General features: G+C 41.7%; 1 protein-coding gene across 3 annotated transcripts in view; it reads left to right on the forward strand.

Moving 5' to 3' along the window:
• The window catches only part of NNT (nicotinamide nucleotide transhydrogenase), a 54,314-nt gene that overhangs the window by 7,334 nt on the left and 22,138 nt on the right, over window positions 1-24,842 (forward strand). For all 3 annotated transcript variants that reach the window (XM_086771048.1, XM_086771047.1, XM_086771046.1), the window contains exons 3-16: window positions 825-1,054; window positions 2,204-2,421; window positions 3,939-4,026; window positions 4,746-4,834; window positions 10,548-10,735; window positions 11,489-11,622; window positions 13,829-14,020; window positions 16,382-16,535; window positions 17,439-17,600; window positions 18,432-18,542; window positions 19,086-19,231; window positions 20,195-20,390; window positions 21,879-22,112; window positions 24,005-24,165. In XM_086771048.1, the coding sequence (XP_086627174.1) occupies window positions 825-1,054; window positions 2,204-2,421; window positions 3,939-4,026; window positions 4,746-4,834; window positions 10,548-10,735; window positions 11,489-11,622; window positions 13,829-14,020; window positions 16,382-16,535; window positions 17,439-17,600; window positions 18,432-18,542; window positions 19,086-19,231; window positions 20,195-20,390; window positions 21,879-22,112; window positions 24,005-24,165 (2,303 nt within the window). The remainder of the gene's footprint in view (window positions 1-824; window positions 1,055-2,203; window positions 2,422-3,938; window positions 4,027-4,745; window positions 4,835-10,547; window positions 10,736-11,488; window positions 11,623-13,828; window positions 14,021-16,381; window positions 16,536-17,438; window positions 17,601-18,431; window positions 18,543-19,085; window positions 19,232-20,194; window positions 20,391-21,878; window positions 22,113-24,004; window positions 24,166-24,842) is intronic.

A 24,842-nucleotide genomic window follows, 5' to 3' on the forward strand; every position in this document is an offset into this window, starting at 1 on the left:
AACTCTGAGATATTAGACTGGAAGCCCACAAATTGTACATGAACAAAGTTAGATGTTTGTAATTTGAAACCTTAAGCTAAAACTGATAAATTGCGGCTTCAGCAGTTTCCTTGTGTTATTTAGTAGAGCTTTGAACAAGTTGAGACAAGGAGATAACATTGCATAGAAGTGTAATTGAGCAAACAGGTAGACCGATACTCCATTATTCTTCAGCTACTTCTGAATTCACATTTTTCATTTCTACACTCTTAGAGTACCTTAGCAATGTAGTTGTGCTTTTCAGTGTGCTTTGCAATATGTAAATTACGTTCATTAATGTGATCTGAGACAGCTGTAATTTGATAGACATTAGAATTTGATAATTTGATAGACATGTTCAGTTAAAATGCAGTTCAGCTGTACAGGTTCATTTGTTTATTTCTTCACAATAAAATTGAAGTGACTAGAGAGGAATTTAAATTCTTCTTACCCCGGGTAGAATGTTATCATCAGAACACCATGTATTGTTTAAATCAGAATGCCAATTACACAATCAGAACTGTATAAATTCAGATGGATGTGAACTGCACCAAACACTGGTTACTGCTTGTGTGGCTCCTGATGCTGACCTACTGATGCCTGAGAGGACAGAAATCTCTAGTAAGATGGCGTTACCCAAGGAAATGTAAGCGATGCTGCTAGAAAACTGCTTACTCTTTCCTTAGGAGGGAGAACTGCTAAGTGTGAAATGTCTGCATGTGTCTGTGCAACACTGAAGAGTGCCATTAGTATAAATTCCTTGATCTTTAGTGCAACTAATGCTGTTTTATCTGCCACTCTTACAGGAATCCCTTATAAACAACTGACCGTAGGTGTCCCCAAGGAGATATTTGAGAATGAGAAGAGAGTGGCTCTATCACCGGCTGGAGTTCAAGCTTTGGTTAAACAAGGCTTCAATGTTGTGGTGGAATCTGGTGCTGGAGAAGCTTCCAAGTTTTCTGATGACCATTACAGAGAAGTTGGAGCAAAGATCCAGGGGACCAAGGAAGTCCTGGCTTCTGATTTGATTGTCAAAGTAATTGCTTTATTAATATATTTCCTATTACGTTGTTTTTGGAGAAACATACAGGTCAGTTTTTTTAATAGTCTGCTGAAAGTTCAGTAAGTAAGCTCCCTTAAGTTATTATTTCTCATTCTAAGTTCTGTTTCAATTTTACATTTCTTTTGTTTGTTTTTAAAGCTCAAGTGTGCACCTGGATTAGTAAACTAGCAAATGTCAGTGTTGAAAGAATTGAGGATAATTTCTTAAAAAGTTTTTTAACTACCTTGGAGGAGTTGTGTTTTCTGGAGTGAGGTAGACTAATTTTGGATTCTAATCAGATGAGATCCCTGCTCTAAGGAACTTTTTCTCCAAAATTAGTAACATACAACTCAAGTTACTCTTTAGAGAGTTGCTTGGAATTTTGAAGAGGCAGGTTTCTAACTTTTCTCCATCAGACCTCCACAATTCCACAGCAACAATGTAGTTCAAAAGTATTTGTGACTAGATGAGTTGTAGCTGGTCTGGGAAGATTGCTAAACGTAAAGCTGCTTGAGAAGTATAAGGCTGTGCAGAGTCCTGAAGAGAAAAAGAGAAAGACCTTGATCTTGGTGTTGAGGCTTCCTTTAACTGCTCTGTTTGAAGTTACTCTCTCAGGATTGAACATAGAATTTCTGTGAGCTAGTTTGTGAACAACCCTTCTAAGTAGGTTTCTTTTGGAACAGAAGTGAGAACCTGAAAAGAAGTGAATACAGATCAAGATGAGTATCTACTGAACTTCATGCTTGAAATTCCCTGTATGTGATAGTGCATTGCAACCTATTTAGTGATTCTTAGCTTGTAGAGCTTAGTTGGCACATCTGTTCAGTTATCGTTTTGCATGAAAATGGTGGGTTTGGAGGCAGCTGTCTCCCATAAAAGCTAGTAACTGCTTGTTAGAAGCGATTAGATCTTTCTGAAGGTGTATGCTGACTATTACCACTCTGTCACCAATTTGCCTAGAGCTAATTCTAAATGTGGAAAGAAGTGCAGTTACTCAGTTCAATTTTGTAAACAGCCTTTGATATACTTCCTTCCTTGTTTACTTTGTGGATGGCAATGGACAGACTGCAAGCTAGCAGAAAGGAAATGGAGTGTGTTCTGATTTATTTCCTCTCATTAATTTGGAAACTTCTTTTTCTTCAGGTGAGGGCTCCTATATATAACTCGGCCTTAGGCGTACATGAGGCAGATCTTTTTAAGACGGCGGCTACTCTGGTTAGTTTTATCTACCCAGCACAGAATCCAGACCTCCTGAAAAAACTTGCGGAAAAGAAAACTACTGTCTTGGCTATGGATCAGGTTCCACGGGTAACCATTGCTCAGGGATATGATGCACTTAGCTCCATGGCCAACATTGCTGGGTATGAATCTTACTACTTTTTCTTTGCCTGTACTGTCCCCACCCCCTTGGCCACAACTTGAGTTAGTATAGCTGGATAAAAAACTGCGCTTTGATATTGAGTATATATAAAACAGTTCTCCATCTCTGTTTTCATGCAGCTGTTTCAAGCAGGATGATACTGTTGGAGATGCCAAACAACTTAAGTTTCTTACGGTCAGCTTTGCAGCAGATCAGTGCAAGGCTTTTAAAAAACAAAACAAAACAACCCAACAAAATTAAGGGCAATTCTTCTGATTCCTGGACTTCTTTGTCTGGTGCCTTTTTGAACTGAACTAAATCAGAGCAGAGTCAAAAATATTGTTAAGGCAGCTTGAACACAGATTGTGTGTCGTTGGGATATGATGTTGTTAGGAGCTGACTATCCCAGACAGCACTTGGTATGAATGCAGTTGCCATGGCAGATAGAAACAAAAGGAAAAATGCTCTCAGACATCTTTGTGCTTTGTAATGGATGTTGTAGGTGTTGCAGTGAGTTAAAATGCTGTTGTCATCAAGCTGACTTCTATTATTAAGTTCTTCATTGCTTTTATTTTTTTTTTTTTCTTTTTGGCTTTTACTTAGATGGTGTCTGCTTGGCATAATAAGCCTTGGAAAAGGCTGCCGGATTTTGTGGGCACCAGCAGTATACATCCATGTACATGTTTGATTACTTCTCTCTGTTTTCATTCTGTGTAATTGTACTGAAATACAGAAATTCATAATGTACTTAAAGGTATAAAATCTGCAAGCTGCATTCCAAATTAGAACTAGTTTTACAGCATACAGACCTCCGTATACCCCTGCTAGAGATAGCAAAGAGAGTGGAACAGGACTGTTGAACCACAACACCATCAGTAAAAATGCAAGAAAATGTGCTCTATTGTTAAGAAAAGATGTAATTACACATTAATCTGCATTTTCAGATAGCTCTACTGATGTTAACTTTATATCTAGCCACACATTCTTGGATGGCTACGAAGCAGATGGGGCAAAAGAAGTAACAAGGTTAAGCTATTTGCCCTAAGCCACGTAGCTGCACAATTAGGGTCAGAGTATATTTTTCGAGTGTATGCTTGCTTGTCTAAGTGAGCTTACTGCAAAATTGCTGTGGGTTTTGCAATTGCTTGTTCATGTTTCCTTCCCTGAGAAGAGTCAGGTTACAGCCTTTGAAGGTCACTTCATTGAGCACTTAGTTAACTTTTGGCAAGTTAGTTGTTTGTATTGCACATAAAATTCTATTTGAGGGAATGAATAGTTGTGGACATCTAGTATATTGTAGTCCAAAAATTCTGTCTGCAAATGCATTCAGTGATTTAAAAAAAACCCCAAGAAACATGAACACAGCTAGACTATTAAACTTCTGCTCAATAGCAAAATATTAAACTTGTTTTATCCTACGCATGGTATAGTCAAATGTTCATCCTTTTGATTGCTGTCATTAATGGAATTGTACTGAGGCTGGGAAAATACTGATATGTGTTTTTCCTTAATTGACAGTTACAAGGCTGTGGTACTGGCAGCAAATCACTTTGGTCGATTTTTCACTGGTCAGATCACAGCTGCCGGTAAAGTTCCTCCAGCAAAGGTAAGTGCGATTAAACAGGTACTGTGGCAGAAGAATATGTGACTTCCTCAGCAAGTAACCACTGCTGAAACTGTGTTGAAAGGCTTTTTTCCTGCCTTGGGGTTAATTCTAGAGACTTTAGAAATCCCTGTGGTTATTCCCATACCTGTTTTTCTTTACCTGTAATGTTGGGTTTTTGTTTTTTTTTTTTTTTTTGAATAATAGAATAATTTGAGTTTTACTTAATTTTGCTTATTTTTAAACATCAGACTAGCTATACATAGATGGATTTTTTTTTTTTTTTCCAGATTGGGAAAGGCAAGGAAGCAGTTAAGAAAAATCAGAGATGTGAGGGTTTCTGGTTCATTGAAGGCTGCAGTGGAAAGGATTGCTTCATTGGAATTGCAGGTGGATTGGGCTGAAGAGAAATGAAAGTAGAGTTAAGGAAAGGAAAAAAAAAAGATAAATTAAGGACAAAACCTGTACTTACTTACGTAAGCTGTTAGCTATAGATAACTTGATTCTCACATAAGTGAAGTTAGAAGTTACAGCTTTTAAACTGCTAGATTTACCCGGCAGCTTTGCTAAAGTCATTTTGGGTTCTGTGTCCTAAGGTAACTGGTTTAAATGGCTGGTTAATGACATGTATCTGCAGTTGTGAAAGCAGTACAATGCTGCTGCTTTTCTAACCAGCTCTGGTTTTAGTTTATGCTCCAAGCATGATGATGATATCTTTCTAGGTCTTGATCATTGGAGGAGGAGTTGCTGGCCTGGCTTCCGCAGGAGCAGCTAAATCAATGGGTGCGGTAGTTCGTGGATTTGATACTAGGTAGGTGTGTGACAATGGTAACAGCAATGTGAAATTATTTTAAGATTAAGTCGTTTGTGGCTGTATTACAGTGAAAGTACTTCCAGTGCACTGAATCACAATTCCTTTCCTACCATTTTTATTACATCATTATTCCTCAATTTTTTTATACCTCAAAACAACAAAACCATCCATAGAGTCCTTCTCATTGAATCATTCAGGACTATAAGAATAAAAAAAAAAAGCTTTATGAAATTGGAAAGTTACAGCTTTTATCCAGAGTTTTATGTCTCTGTTCTTCTTGGGGAGATAGGGAAAATAGTAAATAAATGTCTTCATGCCCTCATTTACAGCTTGCTTTGATTCAGGTTCATCGCTGCATGTCCTAATTCACCTGTACTCTCCTGATCCCAGCGAGGCCAGGTAGAGACTCCGTGAAGAGACACTTAGAATCATAGAATAGTTTGGGTTGGAAGGGACCTTCAAAGGTCATTTAGTCCAGCCCCCCTGCAAGGAGAGGGACAGCTTCAACCAGATCAGGTTGCTCAGGGCCTCATCCAGTCTGGCCATGAATGTTTCTGGGATGAGGCATCCACCACCTCTCTGGACAACCTAGGACAGTGTTCTACCACCCTCAGTGTAAAATTTCTTTTCCTAGTATCTAATTTGAATCTACCTCCCTCCTATTGCAACAGCCCCAACTCCCTCAGCCTGTCCTCATAGGAGAGGTGCTCCAGCCCTCTGATCATCTTCTTGGCCCTCCTCTGGATTCGCTCCAACAGGTCCACGTCCTTCTTATGTTGGGGGCTCCAGAACTGGACGCAGTACTGCAGGTGAGGTTTCGCAGAACCAGAGTAGAGGGGCAGAATCACCTCCCTCGCCCTGCTGGCCACGCTTCTTTTGATGCAGCCCAGGATGCGGCTGGCTTTCTGGGCTGCAAGGGTGCATTGTTGGCTCATGTTGAGCTTCTTATCCACCTTCACTCCCAAGTCCTTCTCTTCAGGGCTGCTCTCGATGCGTTCTCCACTCAGCCTGTATTTGTGCCTGGGATTGCCCTGACCCATGTGCAACAGCTTGCACTTGGCCTTGTTGAACTTCATGAGGTTTGCACGGGCCCAGCCCACCTCTGCAGCCTGTCAGGGTCGCTCTGGATGGCATCCCTTCCCTCTAACATGTCGATGGCACCATGCAGCTTGGTGTTGTCAGTGAACTTGCTGAGGGTGCACTCTATCCCACTGTCCATGTCACCAACAAAGATGTTAAACAGGGCTGGGCCCAACACTGACCCCTGAGTAATGCCACTCGTCATCGGTCTCCACCTGGACATTGAGCTGTTGATCACCACTTTCTCAGTGCGGCCATCCAGCCAGTTCCTTTTCCACTGAGTGGTCTGTCTGTCAAACCCATGTCTCTCCAGTTTAGAGAGAAGGATGTCATGTGATACAGTGTCAAATGCCTTGCACAATCCAGGTGGGTGACATCAGTTGCTCGCCCCTTGTCCACCACTGCTGTAACCCCATCATAAAAGGCCACCACATTGGTCAGGCATGATCTGCCCTTAGGGAAGCCATGTTGGCTGTCACCAATAACCTCCTGGCGTTCCATGTGCCTGGTTTCCATCTGTGGTTTCCAGGAGGATCTGCTGCATGATCTTACCAGCCACAGGGGTGAAGCCAGCCTGTAGTTCCCTGGGTCTTCCTTGTTCCCCTTTTTAAAAATGAGGATTATATTTCCCCTTTTCCAGTCATTGGGAACCTTGCCAGACTGCCACGACTTCTCAAATATGATGGATAGCGACTTGGCAGTTTAATCAGCCAGTTACCTCAGGACCTGTGGATGCATCTCATTGGGTCCCATGGACTTGTGCACCTTCAGGTTCCTTAGATGTTCCCGAACCTGCTCTTCCGCTACAGTGGGTGGTTCTTCTTTCTCCCAGTCCCCACTTGTGCCTTCTGCAACCTGAGTGACATGGCTACAACCCTTACTGGTGAAAACTGAGGCAAAAAAGTCATTAAGCACCTCAGCCTTCTCTGTGTCCCAGGTAACCAGGTCACCTATTCCCTTTCAGAGAAGACCCACATTGTCTCTGGTCTTCCTTTTGTCCCCAACATATCTAAAGAAGCTTTTCTTGTTGCCCTTGTTCGTGGCCAGATTCAATTCCCTCAGGGCTTTAGCCTTCCTAACCTGATCCCTGGCCACTTGGACAACCCCTCTGTAATCTTCCCAGCCTACCTGTCCTGGTTTCCATCCTCTGTGGGCTTCCTTTGTGTTTTTCAGTTGGTCCAGGAGCTCTTTGTTCATCCATGCAGGCCTCCTTGTGTTTTTGTGTAACTTCCTTTTCACTGGGATGCATCACTCCTGAGCTTGGAGGAGGAGCTTTCAATCTGCTGAAAGAGAGAAAGAGACCAAGTTATTTTGTTTATGAGACTCAAGGTGAAATAACAGAAACTGCAACTGAAGCTGCTTTAAATGCTGCTTTTCTTGGATCTCTATATTTGAAATGATTGTTTGTCCCATAGTAATTTTTTTAGAGCAACAGGCTGGAAAATTACAGAAACATTTTTTCTTCTTATAGCTACAGAGACTCCAAACTTGATTACATTTTTTTCTGTTAAGTGGCCTTCTTATATTGAATTTTTATGTGCTTAATACTTGTAGTTTAGCCCTGCTTGGGACCAGACTATGCAGTGTCTCTCTCACTCCCTCCACCCTCCAAGAGAATAGGGCTCGAGGTTTGAGATAGAACAGGGAGAGATCCTTAAAGTTACTGTTTCGGGCAAAACAGACTCGACTTGGGGAAAATTATTCATTTATTATTAAAACCAAAGCGGGATATTGAGAAAGAGAACAAGATAACCTCCTCCCACCCCTCCCTCTTCCTGGGCTTAACATTATCTCTACCTCCTTCCCTCTGCAAGTGGCACAGAGGGGAAGAGGGAATGGAGGTTATGGTCAGTCCATCACACATTGCTTTATGCCCCTTCTTCCTCCTCAGGAGAAGAACTCCTCACATTCCTCCCCTTTTCCAATGTGGGGTCCCTCCCATGGACTACAGTCGGTTCTTCATGAACTACTCCAGTGTGGGTCGTTTTTCCACGAGGTGCAGTCCCTCTGAAACCAGTTAACACAGCGTGGGCCCTCCATGGGCCACAGCCTCCTTCAGGCACCCGCCTGCCCCGGCGTGTGGGCCTCCATGGGCTGCAGGGGCACAGCCGGCCTCACCATGGGCTGCACCGCGGGCTGCAGGGGAATCTCTGCTGGGAGCAGCATTACTGCTCCCCTTCCTTCTTCACCGACCTTGGCATCTGCAGCCGTTCCTCTCACAAGAAAAATTCTTCACAACAGGCTGGCAGACGCTTCTCAGGATCTTTTTACATCTCATTCACATCTCTCCTCTCCACTTCTTGCAGCCGGGCCAGGCTGACTCAGGCCCAGACAGCGCCCAGCAGGAGGCCAGAGGGTGAGGATCCATACCTCAGAATTATTAGAATTATTATCAAGATTGGAAAAGACCTAAAAGATCATCCAGTCCAACCATCACCAATACTTCTCAGCTAAATCATATCCCTCAACACAACATCCAAACGTTTCTTGAACACCCCCATGGTCGGTGACTCCACCACCTCCCTGGGCAGTGCATTCCAGTGCCTGACTACCCTTTCCGAGAAGTAATATTTCCTAGTGTCCAGCCTGAATCTCCCCTGGCGCAGCTTGAAACCATTGCCTCTAGTTCTATCACTGTCTACACGAGAGAAAAGGCCGACCCCTAGCTCACTACAACCTCCCTTCAGGAAGTTATAGAGAGCTATAAGGTCTCCCCTGAGCCTCCTCTTCTCCAGACTGAACAATCCCAGTTCCCTCAGCCGCTTCTCATAAGGCCTGTGCTCCAGACCCGTCACCAGCTTCGTAGCCCTCCTCTGAACGCGTTCCAGGGCCTCAATGTCTTTCCTGCAGTGAGGGGCCCAAAACTGAACACAGTACTCGAGGTGCGGCCTCACCAGTGCCGAGTACAGGGGGACAATTACCTCCCTGTTCCCGCTAGTAACACTGTTTTTGATGCAAGCCAGGATGCCGTTGGCCTTCTTGGCCACCCGGGCACACTGTCGGCTCATGCTCAGATGAGCATCAATCAGTACCCCCAGGTCCGTTTCCTCCACACAGTCCTCCAGCCACTCCGCCCCAAGCCTATAGCGCTGCCTGGGGTTGTTGTGGCCGAAGTGCAGGACTCAGCATTTGGTCTTGTTGAACCTCATCCCATTGGCTTCAGCCCAGCTCTCCAGCCTGTCCAGATCCCTCTGGAGGGCCTCGCTACCCCCAGGCAGATCCACACTCCCAGCCAATTTGGTGTCATCTGCGAACTTACTGAGGGTGCACTCAATGCCCTCATCCAGATCATCAATAAAGATATTGAAGAGGACAGGCCCCAGCACCGACCCCTGGGGAACACCACTTGTGACCGGTAGCCAGCTGGATTTAACTCCATTCACCACCACTCTCTGAGCTCGGCCCTCCAGCCAGCTCCTTACCCAGCCAAGAGTGTACCCATCCAAGCCATGGGCTGCCAGCTTCTGCAGGAGAATACCGTGGGAGACAGTGGGCTGCAAGGCCCACAAGGCTCGCTCTTCCCCCTCTCTGCTTCCATTTCATTTTTTTTTAAATTTTTCACCTTCTTAAATACGTTAGCACAGAGGCATGATTAGGGAACATTCTGTCACCACTTGGCTCAGCCCTGGCCAGCAGCGAGTCCGCCCTAGGCTTGGCCAAGTCCACTGGACAAAGGGCATACTTCTAGCAGCTTCTTGCAGGGGCTGCCATTGTAGGCCCTCATCACAGAACAAAACCAACACACACTGTAATAGCGTTAAAATTGGTTGGACATGTTTGTTTTTATACAGAAGTAGTATCTAGAGCTATTTAGCCATATCTAATATGAAAAAATAAAAACACATGCATCTCCAGATTTATGATGTGCAATGTGAAAAAACCTACTCTCATTTGTTAGAAAATCTACATATACCCTAAAATAAACTGGAATTTCTTTTTCTTAAAGGCGTGAACAAAATTGACCTGAATTCTCAGACTTTTGAACTTGCCTTCTTAAGCATCATGTGTACTTTTATCTTAGTGTGCAAGAATCCTCTGCATGTTGTGAATATTCACCTAACACTGAAATGTAGTCTTATTATTTACTGTTACATCACATAATGCAAAATAAATTGCAGTTTTACAGTGTAACTGTAAAAAAAAATCAGACCCCAAAACCAAAACACCACCCCTGCAACCAGTTTTCCCTGTGAAAGTAAGATTCCTGGTATTTCCCATTTCACAAGTTAAAGACTGGGCCACAGGCTGTATATTTATCACCTATCTTAGGCATTAAAGTTTGGGCTGTAGATTTGCCTACTCATAACAAGACAAATGGGTGAGCAGAGTTAGTCAACACTTAAGCTCCCAACTTCGAGGCTTTTCTTGGAGCAGCATTGCTGACTATTCTGGAAACCTTAGGCTGCCTTCATTCCTTATCCAAGTATCTTCATTAGAGAGCTGAAATTAGTGATGCAATTGTTTTTTTCACTAAATACAGAAAATTGAGGACTTCAGTTATGATCTCCTCAACCCGAGATAAGTTTTTCATCTCTTATCTTAAGAAGACTACTGATAAAAGATGAGAAGAGTCATGGTGAATTTTTAAAGTAGTGGTTGTTTCCCCACCCCCCCACTTTTCTTATCCTAGAGCTGCAGCTCTGGAACAGTTCAAGTCTCTTGGTGCTGAGCCTTTGGAAGTAGACTTAAAGGAATCTGGAGAGGGACAAGGTGGTTATGCTAAAGAAATGTCCAAAGAATTTATTGAGGCTGAAATGAAGCTCTTTGCCAAACAGTGCCAAGATGTTGATATTATCATCACAACAGCACTTATTCCAGGTATGTTTTATGTGCAAGGTGCTAATTTTAACTTATTCTGTGTAAGTTGGCATGTTTGGAGCTGTGCCTGCAGTGAAAACAGAGGTGTTAATGAATTATGTATGTGTGAGCATGTAACTTTTCCTTTCCCTGTTAAGTGTTGGGCTTTAAAGTGTGTGCCTTTTTTATAAGTTTTGTTTTCACAAACTAGTAGTCTTTGATTCAGTTTGATTGTGTGTTCTTATTAAACAAGGAGTAGAAGTAAGAATACGTAATTTTGTTGTGTATTTGTTGCATCACTGCTACTTCTGCTATCCAGCTGGTGCACTGAAACAAGTCAAATAGAAATGTTACTGTCTTTTGTAATTGAAACATAGTAAGGTACAGCTCGGATTTTAGTGCTTTCTATGGCAAAAACATTTTTCTTCTAATTATGTATGATGTAGTGTTTCTTTTTTTTTGGTTATGACTTGAATTGCAAGACTGGATGTGATCTGTTTACCGAGGACAAAATTGGACATGCTGGTGTCTTTGGTAGTCTGCCCATGCATACTTTTTTAATATATGTGGAAGCAAAGTGTTTTAGCATTTCTTCTCTCTGCTTGTGTAAACAAACCTTCTGTGACATTTCATCCGACGTACCAATTACTTGAAAATTTTACTCAGAAAAACAAGGTTTGGAGAGAGAGAGAGAGAAGGGGAAAATTAATCTCCTGAGCACTACAGACAAAAAGCTATATTTTGTGTTTAACTTACTATGCCTTGTCTTATCAGGCAAAAAAGCTCCAATCTTGTTTAAGAAAGATATGATTGAATCAATGAAGGAAGGTTCAGTTGTTGTGGATCTAGCTGCCGAAGCAGGGGGAAACATTGAGACTACAAAGCCTGGAGAAATGTATGTTCATAAGGTGAGCATTTTAATGTGCAGATCATTCTCAGTTTGCATGAACTTGTGTTGTATGTTGGAAGATTTGTACTGAAAATGAGTAGCTGATTTTGCTATTTGAGCTTAAGTAATCCTTTAGATTTGTGTTTGGTCACTAATCTTTATGTAGATGACAATTTGAAGATTTTTAAGGAAACAAAAACCTTTGGATGATCAGAGGGCTGGAGCACCTCTCCTGTGAGGACAGCCTGAGAGAGTTGGGGCTGTTCAGCCTGGAGAAGAGAAGGCTCTGGGCAGACCTTATAGCAGCCTTCCAGTACCTAAAGGGGGCTAAGAAGAAAGATGAGGAGAAACTCTTCAGTAGGGCCTGTTGTGACAGGATGAGGGGTGATGGTTTTAAAATAGAGGGAGGTAGATTCAGACTAGATATAAGGAAAAAAAAAATTTACAATGAGGGTGGGGGAAGACTGGCACAGGTTGCCCAGAGAGGTGGTTCATGCCCCATCCCTGGAAACATTCATGGCTAGGTTGGACAGGGCCCTGAGCAACCTGATCTGGTTGGAGATGTCCCTGCTCCTTGCAGGGGTGTTGGACTAGATGACCTTTAAAGGTCCCTTCCAACCTAAACTATTCTGTTTTTCTATGGTGGTAATTTGCTGCTAAGTATGGAAGTGTTACTACTTAGGTTTCAAAGTCCAGTGATTTGTCTCTGCTGAGTTGAGGGTGTGGTTTGATGTCTGTTTCTTGGTCTACCTAAAGAGACAGCAGGAGCTACAGCTTCTTTGACTTGCTGATCAACTCCTGCAACTGGAGGTTAGCAGTCCCTGTCATAGGTAAGATGAACAGGTTCAGAGTATTTCTGTTTACTTTAGTGCAAAGACTTTGGCTTAGCTCAGTATTAGTTTCAGCTTCAGGAAGGTGCTGTCTTTGTGTGTCTTCATCCTTCGCCAAAGTGACTGTGTCTGCTCTACAGTATCCAAACCACTTGTAGCCCAAACTAGGAGTAACATGAATTGGTTCATTAAACCAAACATTTTTGCTTGAGACTGAACTAACTACTTTGATTTTGCTCCAGTGTTCACTGGCTCATTTGAGAGCTTGTTTTCTACTTTTTGAGTTTTATTTTTGGCACTTGTGAGAAATCTACTAACAGTTATAGAAATCTGGGTGATGAAATGTAAAGTAGCAGATTTCCAAGGTTGTTATTTGGTAATGTAAGGATATAATGCTGTTATGCTGCTCTAGGGAAACCTGTAGGACATACTGCTGCCATGGCTGTCTGTTAATGTGAGCAGGACTGTGTGTGTACTTATCATGAGTCATGTGTTGTATTTGGCTTTGTGGTTTTCTAGGGCTTTTGATGTAATTGCATAAGAACTGAAATCAGGGTATGTAGAACAGAAATAAGCAGATACTTGCATGAAGAATTTATATGGAGCGCTTTTAGTCAGAGGAATATTACCCATACTGGCACTGAACTGTAGAAGAGAGCAGCAGTGCAGAACTGTTAGCAGTGTGCTGGAGCATGGCATTAAGAGGCCACAGTTCCAGGACGCATGCATGGATCTGAGCTGTAAGTTGCGGGAGCGGTGTTTTAACAAGCCTGCTTGAGCATAAAGAGTTTATGCCAACCTCAGCTTCCCGTACCTTCCAAAAGCTCAAGAGTCTGATAGCCAGGTATACTCACATTTGTTCTTTAAGCAGTTGCAGTTTACTTAAAGCAGCTGTTAAATCTTTACATAAATGTGAAGCCAGGCATATTACTTGCACCTCTAGGTAGCTCCGAGGAAGCTCCCTTCACTCCTCGTTCATCTAGAAAGTTGCCTCCAGTGCATGCCATCCAGTAGGACTGAGGAGATGCCAGGGATATTGAGCAGGATAATCTGTTAGGAGGTTGCTTTAAGAAGCTAAGTTCTGAGAGAAGGGTAGGATTTGGAGAGGACAAGCTCTTCACCAATTCCTCTTGCTCTGTGTAGGCTTGTTGCTAATAGCATGTAAGGTGTTGGGTTTGATCATGTTGAATTCTGTAACTGTCGTGACTAATCCTTCCCTGACTCAATCCTTCCCTGTAACTGTTACCTGAGCTACAGGTAACAGTTTTAGCTGAGGTTAAAAGCAGAAATAAGTGAAGCAGTTCGGGTATATATTTCCAGAAGGATATTTTGGAAGAGGTGCTACTTCTTCAGGGATTGAATTGATCCTTAATATTTTACTTGAATTTTTTTCAGGGTGTTACACACATTGGCTATACAGATCTGCCTAGCAGAATGGCTACTCAGGCCAGTACTCTGTATTCCAATAATATTATCAAACTTCTAAAGGCTATTAGTCCTGACAAAGAGAACTTCTACTTTGATCCAAAAGATGAATTTGATTATGGAACTCTGGATCATGTTATTAGAGGAACTGTAGTAATGAAGGTAAGTCAGTGAATATTCTATTCTTAATTTGTGAGTACATACTTTTACATTTATCAATGTTTTCTCTTTAAAATGCATTTGAATATCCTCTGTGCCAATAGCCTTCAGATGGCAGATGGCTTGATGAACAGTGTAGGCAGTCGTGTTTGTATGCAGCTGAATATTCCTCTGTCCCTTTTTGTGAAGGGAAACATCTTCGCTTTTCTCTTCTTGTCATGGTTGAAAAAATGCGCAACACCTACTATCAAAAAATAGGAAAAAGGTTAAATTTGCATGTTATATTCATGTGATAAAAACATAGTTATTTAAAACATGTTTGAAACAGTACTACAGGACCAGAAAAACATTCTTCCTGTATTTTTTTTTTTTTAAATAAATGTATGGTTTTATTGTAGCAGCTTCAGAAAAATCTGGTGGAAGTAGAATATGTAGGATAGTTTAAGCTCTATTAGGAAATAATAAAATACAAAGTTAATGTATGGGCCAGTATGGGCTATCCTTCTGCAAATATTAGGAAATAATAATTCACAGTTTAGGTAAGAGGTATTCATTGCTGTTGAGTTTTGCTGCATAATGGTGCCAGCATTTTGTAATGCTTATGCTATTGAGCCGTCAGTGTGCGCTTGCAGCCCAGGAAGCCAACCGCATCCTGGGCTGCATCAAAAGAAGCGTGGCCAGCAGGTTGAGGGAGGTGATTCTGCCCCGCTGTTCTGCTCTGGTGAGACCCCAGCTGGAGTACTCTGTCCAGTTCTGGAGCCCCCAACATAAGAAGGACGTGGACCTGTTGGAGCGAGTCCAGAGGAGGGCCAGGAAGATGATCAGAGGGCTGGAGCACCTCTCCTGTGAGGACAACAAAGAGTTGGGGTTGTTCATCTTGAAGGAGAGAAGGCTCTAGAGAGACTGTATTGCGGCCTCTCAATGCTTGCTTGCACCAGGAACAGTGTGGGCAGGAGGAGTAGGGAAGTGATCGTGCCCCTGTACTCAGCACTGGTGAGGCCACACCTCAAATACTGTGTGCAGTTTTGGGCCCCTCAGTACAGGAAGGATGTTGAGTTGCTGGAGCGCGTCCAGAGAAGGGCAGTGAAGCTGATGAGGGTCTGGAGAACAAGTCTTATGAGGAGCGACTGAGGGAACTGAGATTGTTTAGTCTAGAGAAGAGGAGGCTGAGGGAAGACTTCATTGCTCTCTACAGCAACCTGCCAGGAGGTTGTAGGGAGGTGAGTGTTGGTCACTTCTCCCAAGTAACTAGTGATAGGACAAGAGGAAATAGCCTCAAGTTGCAGTAGGGGAGGTTTAGATTGGATATTAGGAAACAGTTCTTTACTGAAAGAGTGATCAGGCACTGGAACAGGCTGCCCAGGGAAGTGGTGGAGTCACCATCCCTGGAGGTGTTCAAAGAACGTGTAGACTTGGCACTCCAGGACATGGTTTAGTAGGCATGGTGATGTTAGGTTGACGGTTGGACTTGATGATTTTGGAGGTATCTTCCAACGCTAAGATTCTATGATTATAGGAAAAATGAAGAAAAAGGTTTTAGCAGAAATCCTGTGGTGATAGGATGAGGCATAATGGTTTTAAAATAGAGGGAGGTAGATTCAAACTGGATATAAGGAAGAAATTATTTACTATGAGGGTGGTGGAAGACTGGCACAGGTTGCCCAGAGAGGTGGTGGATGCCCCATCCCTGGAAACATTCAACGCTAGGTTGGACGAGGCTCTGAGCAACCTGATCTGGTTGGAGATGTCCCCCCTCCTTGTAGGGGTGCTGGACTAGATGGCCTTTTAAAGGTCCCTTCCAACCCAGACTATTCTATGATTCTATGATTCTTTCTGCTGTGGGAGAGGCTTGCATTGACTTCAGCTCTCCCAGACCACTGAAGTGGTGTGTACAACTTGGGTCTGACAGCTCCACCAGTTATTTCTCCAGAGGCCGGAAGAACAGCAAGAAATGTGAGACTTTGTGCTTGGTACCTAGCTGAAGTCTGCACAGGCTCCGATTACAGTTCAGATCTGCAGCAGATTTTGCTGTTTCCAGGACACTGTTTTATTTTGCATAAATGTTACCCATTTAAAGAACTTTTCCTCTTTGTTTTGGTTTCTGTTTTCAAGCCTGGTGTTGTTTTCCTGCCAGGTGCTCTTGGACACTGATACTAAATCTGGTCTGAAAAATGTGTAATCTAGTGTGGTTAACTTTATCAAGCTGTACTGATCATCCAGCCTTGCAAACTTCTGCTGATGCAGATCCTGTGGCGTGGCTATAGGGTGTTAAGACTTCTGTGACTTGTGCAATTAAGAACAGTAGGCTCCTCAAACTGTAAAGCATCTGGTGTGTTAGAGATAACTGTAAATATCTCTTGTCAGGATGGCAAGGTGATTTTCCCAGCACCTCCACCAAATAACATCCCTCAAGGAGCCCCTGTGAAGCAGAAGACTGTAGCAGAGCTGGAAGCAGAAAAAGCAGCTACTATTACACCTTTTAGGAAAACTATGACTAGTGCATCTGTATACACAGCAGGTAGGCAACTTCCAGAGTTGGAGAGCCAGAGCAGAGTGTTCCTCATTTGGCTAATACTTCTAAGTGACTCCTCATCTTACTCATTGAATTTAATAACTAGTTGGGAGAGCAGCTGATTGGCTGGTGTATCCTAGTGCAAAACCAGTGTAGGGTAATACTTGCTTTTGAGAGGGGAAACAAAATTTTAGAAATTTTACCAAAAGTACTAACATTTCAAACAGTGCTGGCTCATGTTATGTGCATGTATGTATGTTTGGCCTTATTCAGATATCAGTAAAATACTTAAAATTCTGAAGGACTCCCGCTGGGGACTGTGCCCATGCTTTGCAGCAGAATCAATTCAATGCCATTGCTTTCTTCAAACTTTTAATGTGCTGAATGAGACTTAGATACCCACAATCTACTGAAGTACTGAGAACAGGACATTTGACTTGACAAATAAACATTGACTCTTCTTGTCATTTGGTATTCTATATGCATCAGAACTTCTGCATGAGGTAATTAATGAATTGAGTATTCTTAATTTTAACCTCTGTTCTTCATGTGCATTCTTTGGGTCTTCAAAGTAGTATCTTAACATGACTGTGACTCTTCCACATTTTTGCTGTAGAACAGGAGAGTGACAGGATTCAGTGTTGGTGTGGAAACTCATCTTTGCTGCTTTCTGTGCATGCATAACAAAATTGTGTGTATTATATTTATGGCTTTATTTTCTGTTGTAAAAGAAACACTGCCACTGAAAGAGGCTCGTAGTTGACAAAGATGATGGAGCTGATCTTGAAACATGTCTATGCACAAAACTCAATTTCCTTTTAGGTCAATACTGGACTCCTGTTGTACAGAGTTTGAATGTAAGAAACCATCGAAAAGTTACAGAAAAGTTATGCTGTGCTTTTCTTCTAGGCTTAACGGGCATGTTAGGACTTGGCATTGCAGCTCCTAATACTGCTTTCACACAAATGGTGACGACGTTTGGCCTAGCTGGAATAGTGGGGTACCATACAGTCTGGGGTGTGACTCCTGCTCTTCACTCTCCGCTCATGTCAGTGACTAATGCTATTTCAGGTAAGTAGCTGTCCCACAACTGCTTATTTTCTATTTGAAGTAGGCACAGCTGTTTTTACTTGAACTTTAGACAGAAGTGTGTCGATAGGCCTTTTAAAATGCCAAATAGCCTGGTACTACTTTGCATGTGCGAGTTTACTGTCATAAATAGCAAGGATACCTAAGACATACACTTCCTGAGAGTATGTTTTTTCAAAAGAAGGGCAAATGCAGTGCTGTGTATTTTTAACTTTTATAAGTAATTTTTCTCTCTTAAGCTGTTTGCTTTTAAGTTGTTTTTACTTAAAGTGCTGCAGTCTGTCCTTTCACAGAACACACCTTTCCACCTATCTCTCCAAAATGTTGCCCTGAGAATAACTTGTCTTTCATATTTTCTTTCTTTTTTTCCCCTCTCCTCAAACTGTGTTTTGGGAGAGGGGGGAAAAAAGAAAAAAAAATCCTAAGTGACCTGTAAGATTCCTAACTCTGTAAATCTGTAAGATTTTATGTATCTGTGTGTGTGTGTATATATGTGTGACAGGTCACGAGTCTCATGTGCTTTGACTGTTAAAAGCAAAGGTTTTTTTTTTTACTGAACAAATACTCAAAAGCTGACTCTGCTTTAGGCACTGTACTTCAAAACTATATTCATATACTAGTTTTTTTTTTTTTTTCTTTTGAAACACATTTGTATTGCTGAAAAAGACCATGGTAATCTTTGTTTAAATAGTAACGTGTAGAGTAGAGGTCAAAATTTGAGTTGGCTGATACCTGTTTGACATCTGAAAGGAAACTTGCTATAGGTATAGAGCCTTTCAAGGTTCAGTAACACTTTTTTTTCCTTTTAAATAGGACTAACTGCAGTTGGTGGGCTGGTATTGATGGGAGGAAACTATTTCCCTGAAAACACTCCTCAGAGTCTGGCAGTGCTTTCGGCCTTCATCTCTTCAGTCAATATTGCAGGTATGAATGTTAGGTTTTCTCCTGAGCGTAACTTTAAAGTACTTGTGTAATTCTTTTATTTCTTCTAGCTCTCCAATTCTATAGATTCCAGAAATATTATTCTGAGTCTGCATTTGTCTCTGTATTCCTTTTGTATTTGAAAAATACAGTAGTGGCATAGAACAAAATTCTGCTTGCTTGAGCTTCAGAAGTCCCAGCTTCATGAACAAAAAAGATAAGAAAATGAGCAATATGACTTATAAATACTGCTTTTTGCTAGAGTAGATAGGGAAAAGGACACAGTCATAAACTAAGCTGTGTGCTACAGTCAGTGTAGAGTACAAAGCCAGAGTAAATTCTCTAAGCGTTACAACTCACAGGATCTCACCCTTGTTATGCCTTTGTTACCTGGTGATTTTCCAGATTACTAGATGTTCAGAGGCTTTAGTGGTATCCATTGCTAACTTGTGTGGTAGTGTGGTTTAAACAAATATTTCTTTATGGCTTGGCAGATGCTTAGTTTCAAATTTTATTTTTGTAAAATTGTTCCTTTACTTTGGCCAGGTGGATTTCTGGTTACACAGAGAATGCTGGATATGTTCAAACGTCCCACAGATCCTCCTGAGTACAACTACTTGTACCTACTTCCTGGTGGTGTATTTGTAGGAGGTTATGCAGCTGCTCTCAATGGTGGCTATAGTATTGAACAGGTAAGAAGATAGCTTTGTGACTCTTCGCCCACTGATCACAGCATGGTGTGCTTCTTCACTGCTTACTCTGAGGAGTAAATAGCAAATGAGCCATGGTCTTCTCATCAGCTATGTATTCCCACAAGGCGAATCTGAGGTTGATTAACTTTAAGCTTGCAATCATACCCTAAATGCTGAATCTGCAAATTTTAAAAGTTTGGGGTTTTTTTTCCTGTAAAGCACCAGGTACTTTGTTATTTATTGGAAAACTTTCCTAAATTACGGCTTAAATATTAGAGTGATGACAGAAATCAGTCTTTGGTTTAAGTGTTTTTGAAAATTCAACTTGGTGTGACAGTTATAATAGGTATAATATCTGGATGGGATGAGATTTCAGCACAGAGGGATGTATGGGGGTAGTATATCTAGCACATTTTATGGTAAAGTTTTGTTTGCATTTGTTTTAATAGTAAAAAAAAAAAATCAATGTGTATTACCTTCTGTGTTTGCAAAAAGTGAATACAAACACCTTTATGCCAGGGACTTGTAATATATTTTTTTTTTTTTCAGTTACCTAGACATGTACAGCTCTGTTCATTTAAGTTCATTCATACTTTTTTAGAATAGGACTTCAGATGTGCCATAAGCATGTTTTGAAACTATTCCTGTAATTAATAGGACAGTTTAGCTTTGGGTTTGTATTAAAGAAAAAGTTGGTTCCGAACCGATGAGGAAAACTGGCTTTTCTCAAGTTTAGTATTCACAGTGCAGATAAACCAAGGTCATAAAGTGAGGAAGAAGTTTTAATAGATACCACATTTTAACTGGCCAAAATCACGTCTTGTACAAAGTTTCTCACAGGCAAGAGTTGTGACATTCTGGAGAAATCAGGTCTTTTGGGTAATAATTGGAAAGATTTTTATAATGATTATGCAGTTTGTCTCTACTTCATGTATGTATGTTGATGATTTTCTTATTTTAAAGATGATGTATCTGGGCTCAGGCTTATGCTGTGTTGGTGCCCTGGCTGGTCTGTCCACCCAAGGAACAGCTCGTCTTGGAAATGCTTTGGGTATGATTGGTGTTGCAGGAGGTTTAGCGGCAACTCTTGGAGGCCTTAAACCCTCACCAGAATTGCTGGCACAGATGTCAGGTGCAATGGCACTGGGTGGTACCATAGGTATGTGTATGATACTGTAAACTAACATCATATGCTCTGTACGTGCTTTTTTGCAAGCTATATATACACAAAATATTACATAGCTCACAGGTGAATTAACTAACTTATGTTTATATCTTGTATGTAGAATCATAGAATAGTCTGGGTTGGAAGGGACCTTGAAAAGGCCATCTAGTCCAACCCCCCTACAAGGAGCAGGGACATCTCCAACCAGATCAGGTTGCTCAGAGCCCTGTCCAACCTAGCGTTGAATGTTTCCAGGGATGGGACATCCACCACCTCTCTGGGCAACCTGTGCCAGTCTTCCACCACCCTCACGTTAAAAAAATCTTTTCCTTATATCATGTCTAAATCTACCTCCCTCTATTTTAAAACCATTACCCCTTCTCCTATCACAACAAGTCCTGCTAAAGAGTTTCTCCCCAGCTTTCCTGTAGGCCCCCTTTAGGTACTGGAAGACTGGTATCAGATCTCCCCGGAGCCTTGTGTTTGCCAGGCTGAACAGTCCCAGCTCTCAGCCTGTCCTCATAGGAGAGGTGCTCCAGCCCTCTGATCATCTTCCTGGCTCTCCTCTGGATTTGCTCCAAGGGGTCCCTGTCCTTCTTATGTTGGGGGCTCCAGAGCTGGATGCAGCACTGCAGGTGGGGTCTCACCAGAGCAGAGTAGAGCGGGACAATCCCCTCCCTCACCCTGCTGGCCACGCTTCTTTTGATGCAGCCCAGGATGTGGTTGGCTTTCTGGGCTGCAGGGGCCCATTGTCAGCTCGTGTTGGGCTTCTCATCCACCTTCACTCCCAAGTCCTTCTCTTCAGGGCTACTCTCAATCCGTTCCCCCCCCAGTCTGTATTTGTGCCTGGGATTGCCCTGACCCATGTGCAACAGCTTGCACTTGGCCTTGTTGAACTTCATGAGGTTTGCACAGGCCCACCACTCCAGCCTGTCAGGATCTCTCTGGATGGCATCTGTTCCCCCCAGCGTGTCGACAGTGTTATTTTTCAGATATATGAAAAAAGAATCATAAGTCCCAGAGTTTTTATTAGGGCATCAGGATGTGTTAAAGAATGGGAAGACTGGTGGAAGAGCAGGAGCATATCATCTCTGTTGGGAAAACTGGGTATATGGAGGTGAATGAACTTGCCCGACTTCATACTTCTGTTCAGTTCCTGGCTGAATGCTGCCAGATTTCCTTTTTCACACTCTACTTTTGTCAGAGAAAATGTTGAACTTCTCACTCTTTAGTGAAGCTTCTAAGAACATTATATGCTTTAATCTTCTTTCTAATTTCTGTGATCTCCTCATTGCCCAAAATACACTTATGCAGCTTTAAGTTAAATACCGTAACAGTTTCTAGCGTAGAACAATTTTTTCCTTTGGAACAGGCACATGTGTGCATGTGTTCATTGCACACTGAACCATGATATGTGAATTTCTAGCTGCACAGATTGGTTGTGTTTTGTAAGACTTCCCTTCTATCTTCAACTCTCAATAGGTTTGACGATTGCTAAACGCATCCAGATTTCAGATCTGCCTCAGCTAGTGGCTGCTTTCCATAGTTTGGTTGGTTTGGCTGCTGTGCTCACCTGCGTGGCAGAATACATGATCGAATATCCTCACTTCGCTACTGATCCAGCTGCAAACCTCACCAAGATTGTGGCATACCTTGGCACATACATTGGTGGAGTGACTTTCAGTGGCTCTCTTGTTGCCTATGGAAAATTGCAAGGTGAGATCTGCCGTTCAAAGTTAAGTATTTATTAAAGGTTTTTTTTTTTTTCTCTCAAGATTTAGCTTTGGCTTTGTACTGCTATGTAATTGGAAATAAACCTTATATTTTGCATCAGGTAAAAGTTTATATGTATAATTGTTATGAGTTTAATTTTTTTATTTTTAATTATACTTAATTTGTTTACAGCTTTAGTTATGAAAAGATATGTCTTCAGTGCTTAGACATACTACTGCTGTTACTTACCAAGTCATGTAAGCTTCCCTCAGTTCATCTTGTCTGGAAATAAGTGTTGCTTTAGTGTTGTTGAGACACTACCTGACACTGTTCCTCTAATTGATTTTATTCAGATTTTATGATCACAACTTGGTATTCCTGAGCACACATTTTAATCGAAATCTTGGTGTTGGTGGACTCGGTGAACACTGCTAATATTTATGGGATTTTATTCTTAGCATTGCAGGCTTCATTTAAGTAGGTAGCTTGCAGTATCAGTTGAGACTGACTCACTTTAAACTATTCAGTTCAGTGTCTGTTTATCTGCTGTGCAAACTGCGTGCTCCATACTTCTTACTGTTTTAGCAAATACGGCTTCTAAATTAAATACTCACTAATTCCTGATCCTTATGCACTTGAAGGCTTCTTTATTGCATTTGTTTTTGGTTTTGTAAGCACACAGCTTTTGATAGACACTGATAATACCTGTACTAAGAAGTTCCAGCTAAGAGCTTCCCATTACTGATCCTGTTACTAGCTTTACAAGTTCCTTTGGGAAGCGTCTGTTTGCTTTCTTCAGTGGTTATGAGACCAGCCATTGAAGGAGGAAGCATAACATGGATGGAAAGCGGTCTTCTCTAATAATCTTTTGAAGGATTTATCAGCAGTATATATTTCTGACATATTTCTGCTAAGTAGTTACTCATTTATTTCTTCTTGGTTATTTTTTTTCTCTTCTCCATCTTACCCCCTCCACCCCTTTAGTGATTTGTGCGCCTGTCTCTGCTGAACTTCATGGCCTGTTTCAACCCACTCTCTTGTTTTTGTTTATTTTTTTCCCCTTGCATTTGCATATCAAGCATGATAATAGTAAGCTTGTCCATACTGTTGAACTAGAGGTAGTAGGTCACACACTTAGACTTGTGGTCCTGAGACTGTCAGTTCATTCTTTCTCTTGAATTCAGCTAAATTTAAATGAGACTCTCTGTAAGTAATTACTTACACCAAAAGAAATAGATAAGCTTGCATTATTTTTACTCTTTGATGTGTTGCTTGAGGGGAAAAAAAACTAAGGTGAAAATAAATACCTAATTGTCTTTTTAAACTGAATGGCACAAATGCTGAACTCTCTCTTTGCCTCAAGTCTCTGCCAATGTGGGAAAGCTGTGGGAAGTCTGTGTGCCTGAGGGTACTGGTAAAATTAACGCACTTGAAAGAAGGAGTATTTTATATTTGGAGTTATCTACATAGTCATATTTTTCTGAGCACACAGCTTTTGAGAGACTGAGATAATATCAGTACTAAGAAGTTCCAGCTAAAAGCTTTCTGTTACTGAGCTTCATACACAACTTGCAAAGACTTGGGGCCTGAATGAAGGTACTTTTTTTTTTCTAAAGAGCATAAGACATTTTTGTGATTATTCTGAAGCACTTCAGCAAGACTAGGAAGTAAAATGAGTTTAGGCAGGAATACTTAAGAACCTAGACTAAGTTTGAATGTGTTGCAATACTGAGTCAGCACAAGGTCTCAGCTTTAACTAACTTGTTTTATCTTCTGCTCTTCCCTGTTTCTTTTCTAAAATTTTTTTTTTTGCTGAGCTATTCAGTCTTCTCTGGGGCAAGAGACAGGCTCTCCTGTATGTATGTGTCAATTTTTGAATATGCGTTTGATTGCAGGTATCCTGAATTCTGCACCACTGCTCTTGCCTGGCCGACATGCATTGAATGCAGGATTGCTGGCTGCCAGTGTTGGCGGAATGATTCCTTACATGATTGATCCTAGTTACACTACAGGAATTACTTGCTTAGGTTCTGTGTCAGCTCTCTCAGCCATAATGGTAAGTTGGGGAATTGTAGGAGGTGAAACAAACTAAACAAGCAGTTTGTTCTTCAGCTTTGCAGTTTTCCTCTTAATGGTTGATAATCGTGATTCAGGATGGTAAAATACATAGTTCCTGTATGCTAGCTTGCGGTAGCAAGTAGCAACTGACTTTCCTAAATCCACCCGTAAATGAGATCTGTTCCAGAGAGCAGGCATTTATGCATATAATCAGTTTTTGCAGCTATGACTTAATGGAGCCTTTTATTTGACAAACTGATATTTTAAAAGACTTTTTGGAAAGTTTATCCTTAAAATACTTAAAAGAGCACTGGATCTCCAGATTATCATGATAATTTAAGATTGTCACCATGTGTAACTTCCCCCATTCGCTCACACCAGCTGTTGCAAAATTTACCCTGAGTATGATTCTGTAAACTGAGTCTGGCAAAGACTGCTCAGTATGAATCCCTTAGTGGTATTAATGGAGCTAGTAGGATATTTTTGCAAGTAAAAATATGTGACTAAGCCCGGGATGAGGACAGTGGAGTGCCTTCCTGTCCTCTCTCAGAAGGCGGAATTGGTAAGTCCAGTCCTCATGCCGCATCTTGATGTCTACATTGAGAATACTTGAATAGGTTATTAAGTAACTTGATTGTTTTTCGGTGCTAAAGGCAGACTCTTCTCTGCATGTTC

The sequence above is a fragment of the Chlamydotis macqueenii genome, chromosome Z (genome assembly GCF_036417535.1).
Source record: "Chlamydotis macqueenii isolate bChlMac1 chromosome Z, bChlMac1.mat, whole genome shotgun sequence".
NCBI lineage: Eukaryota > Metazoa > Chordata > Aves > Otidiformes > Otididae > Chlamydotis > Chlamydotis macqueenii.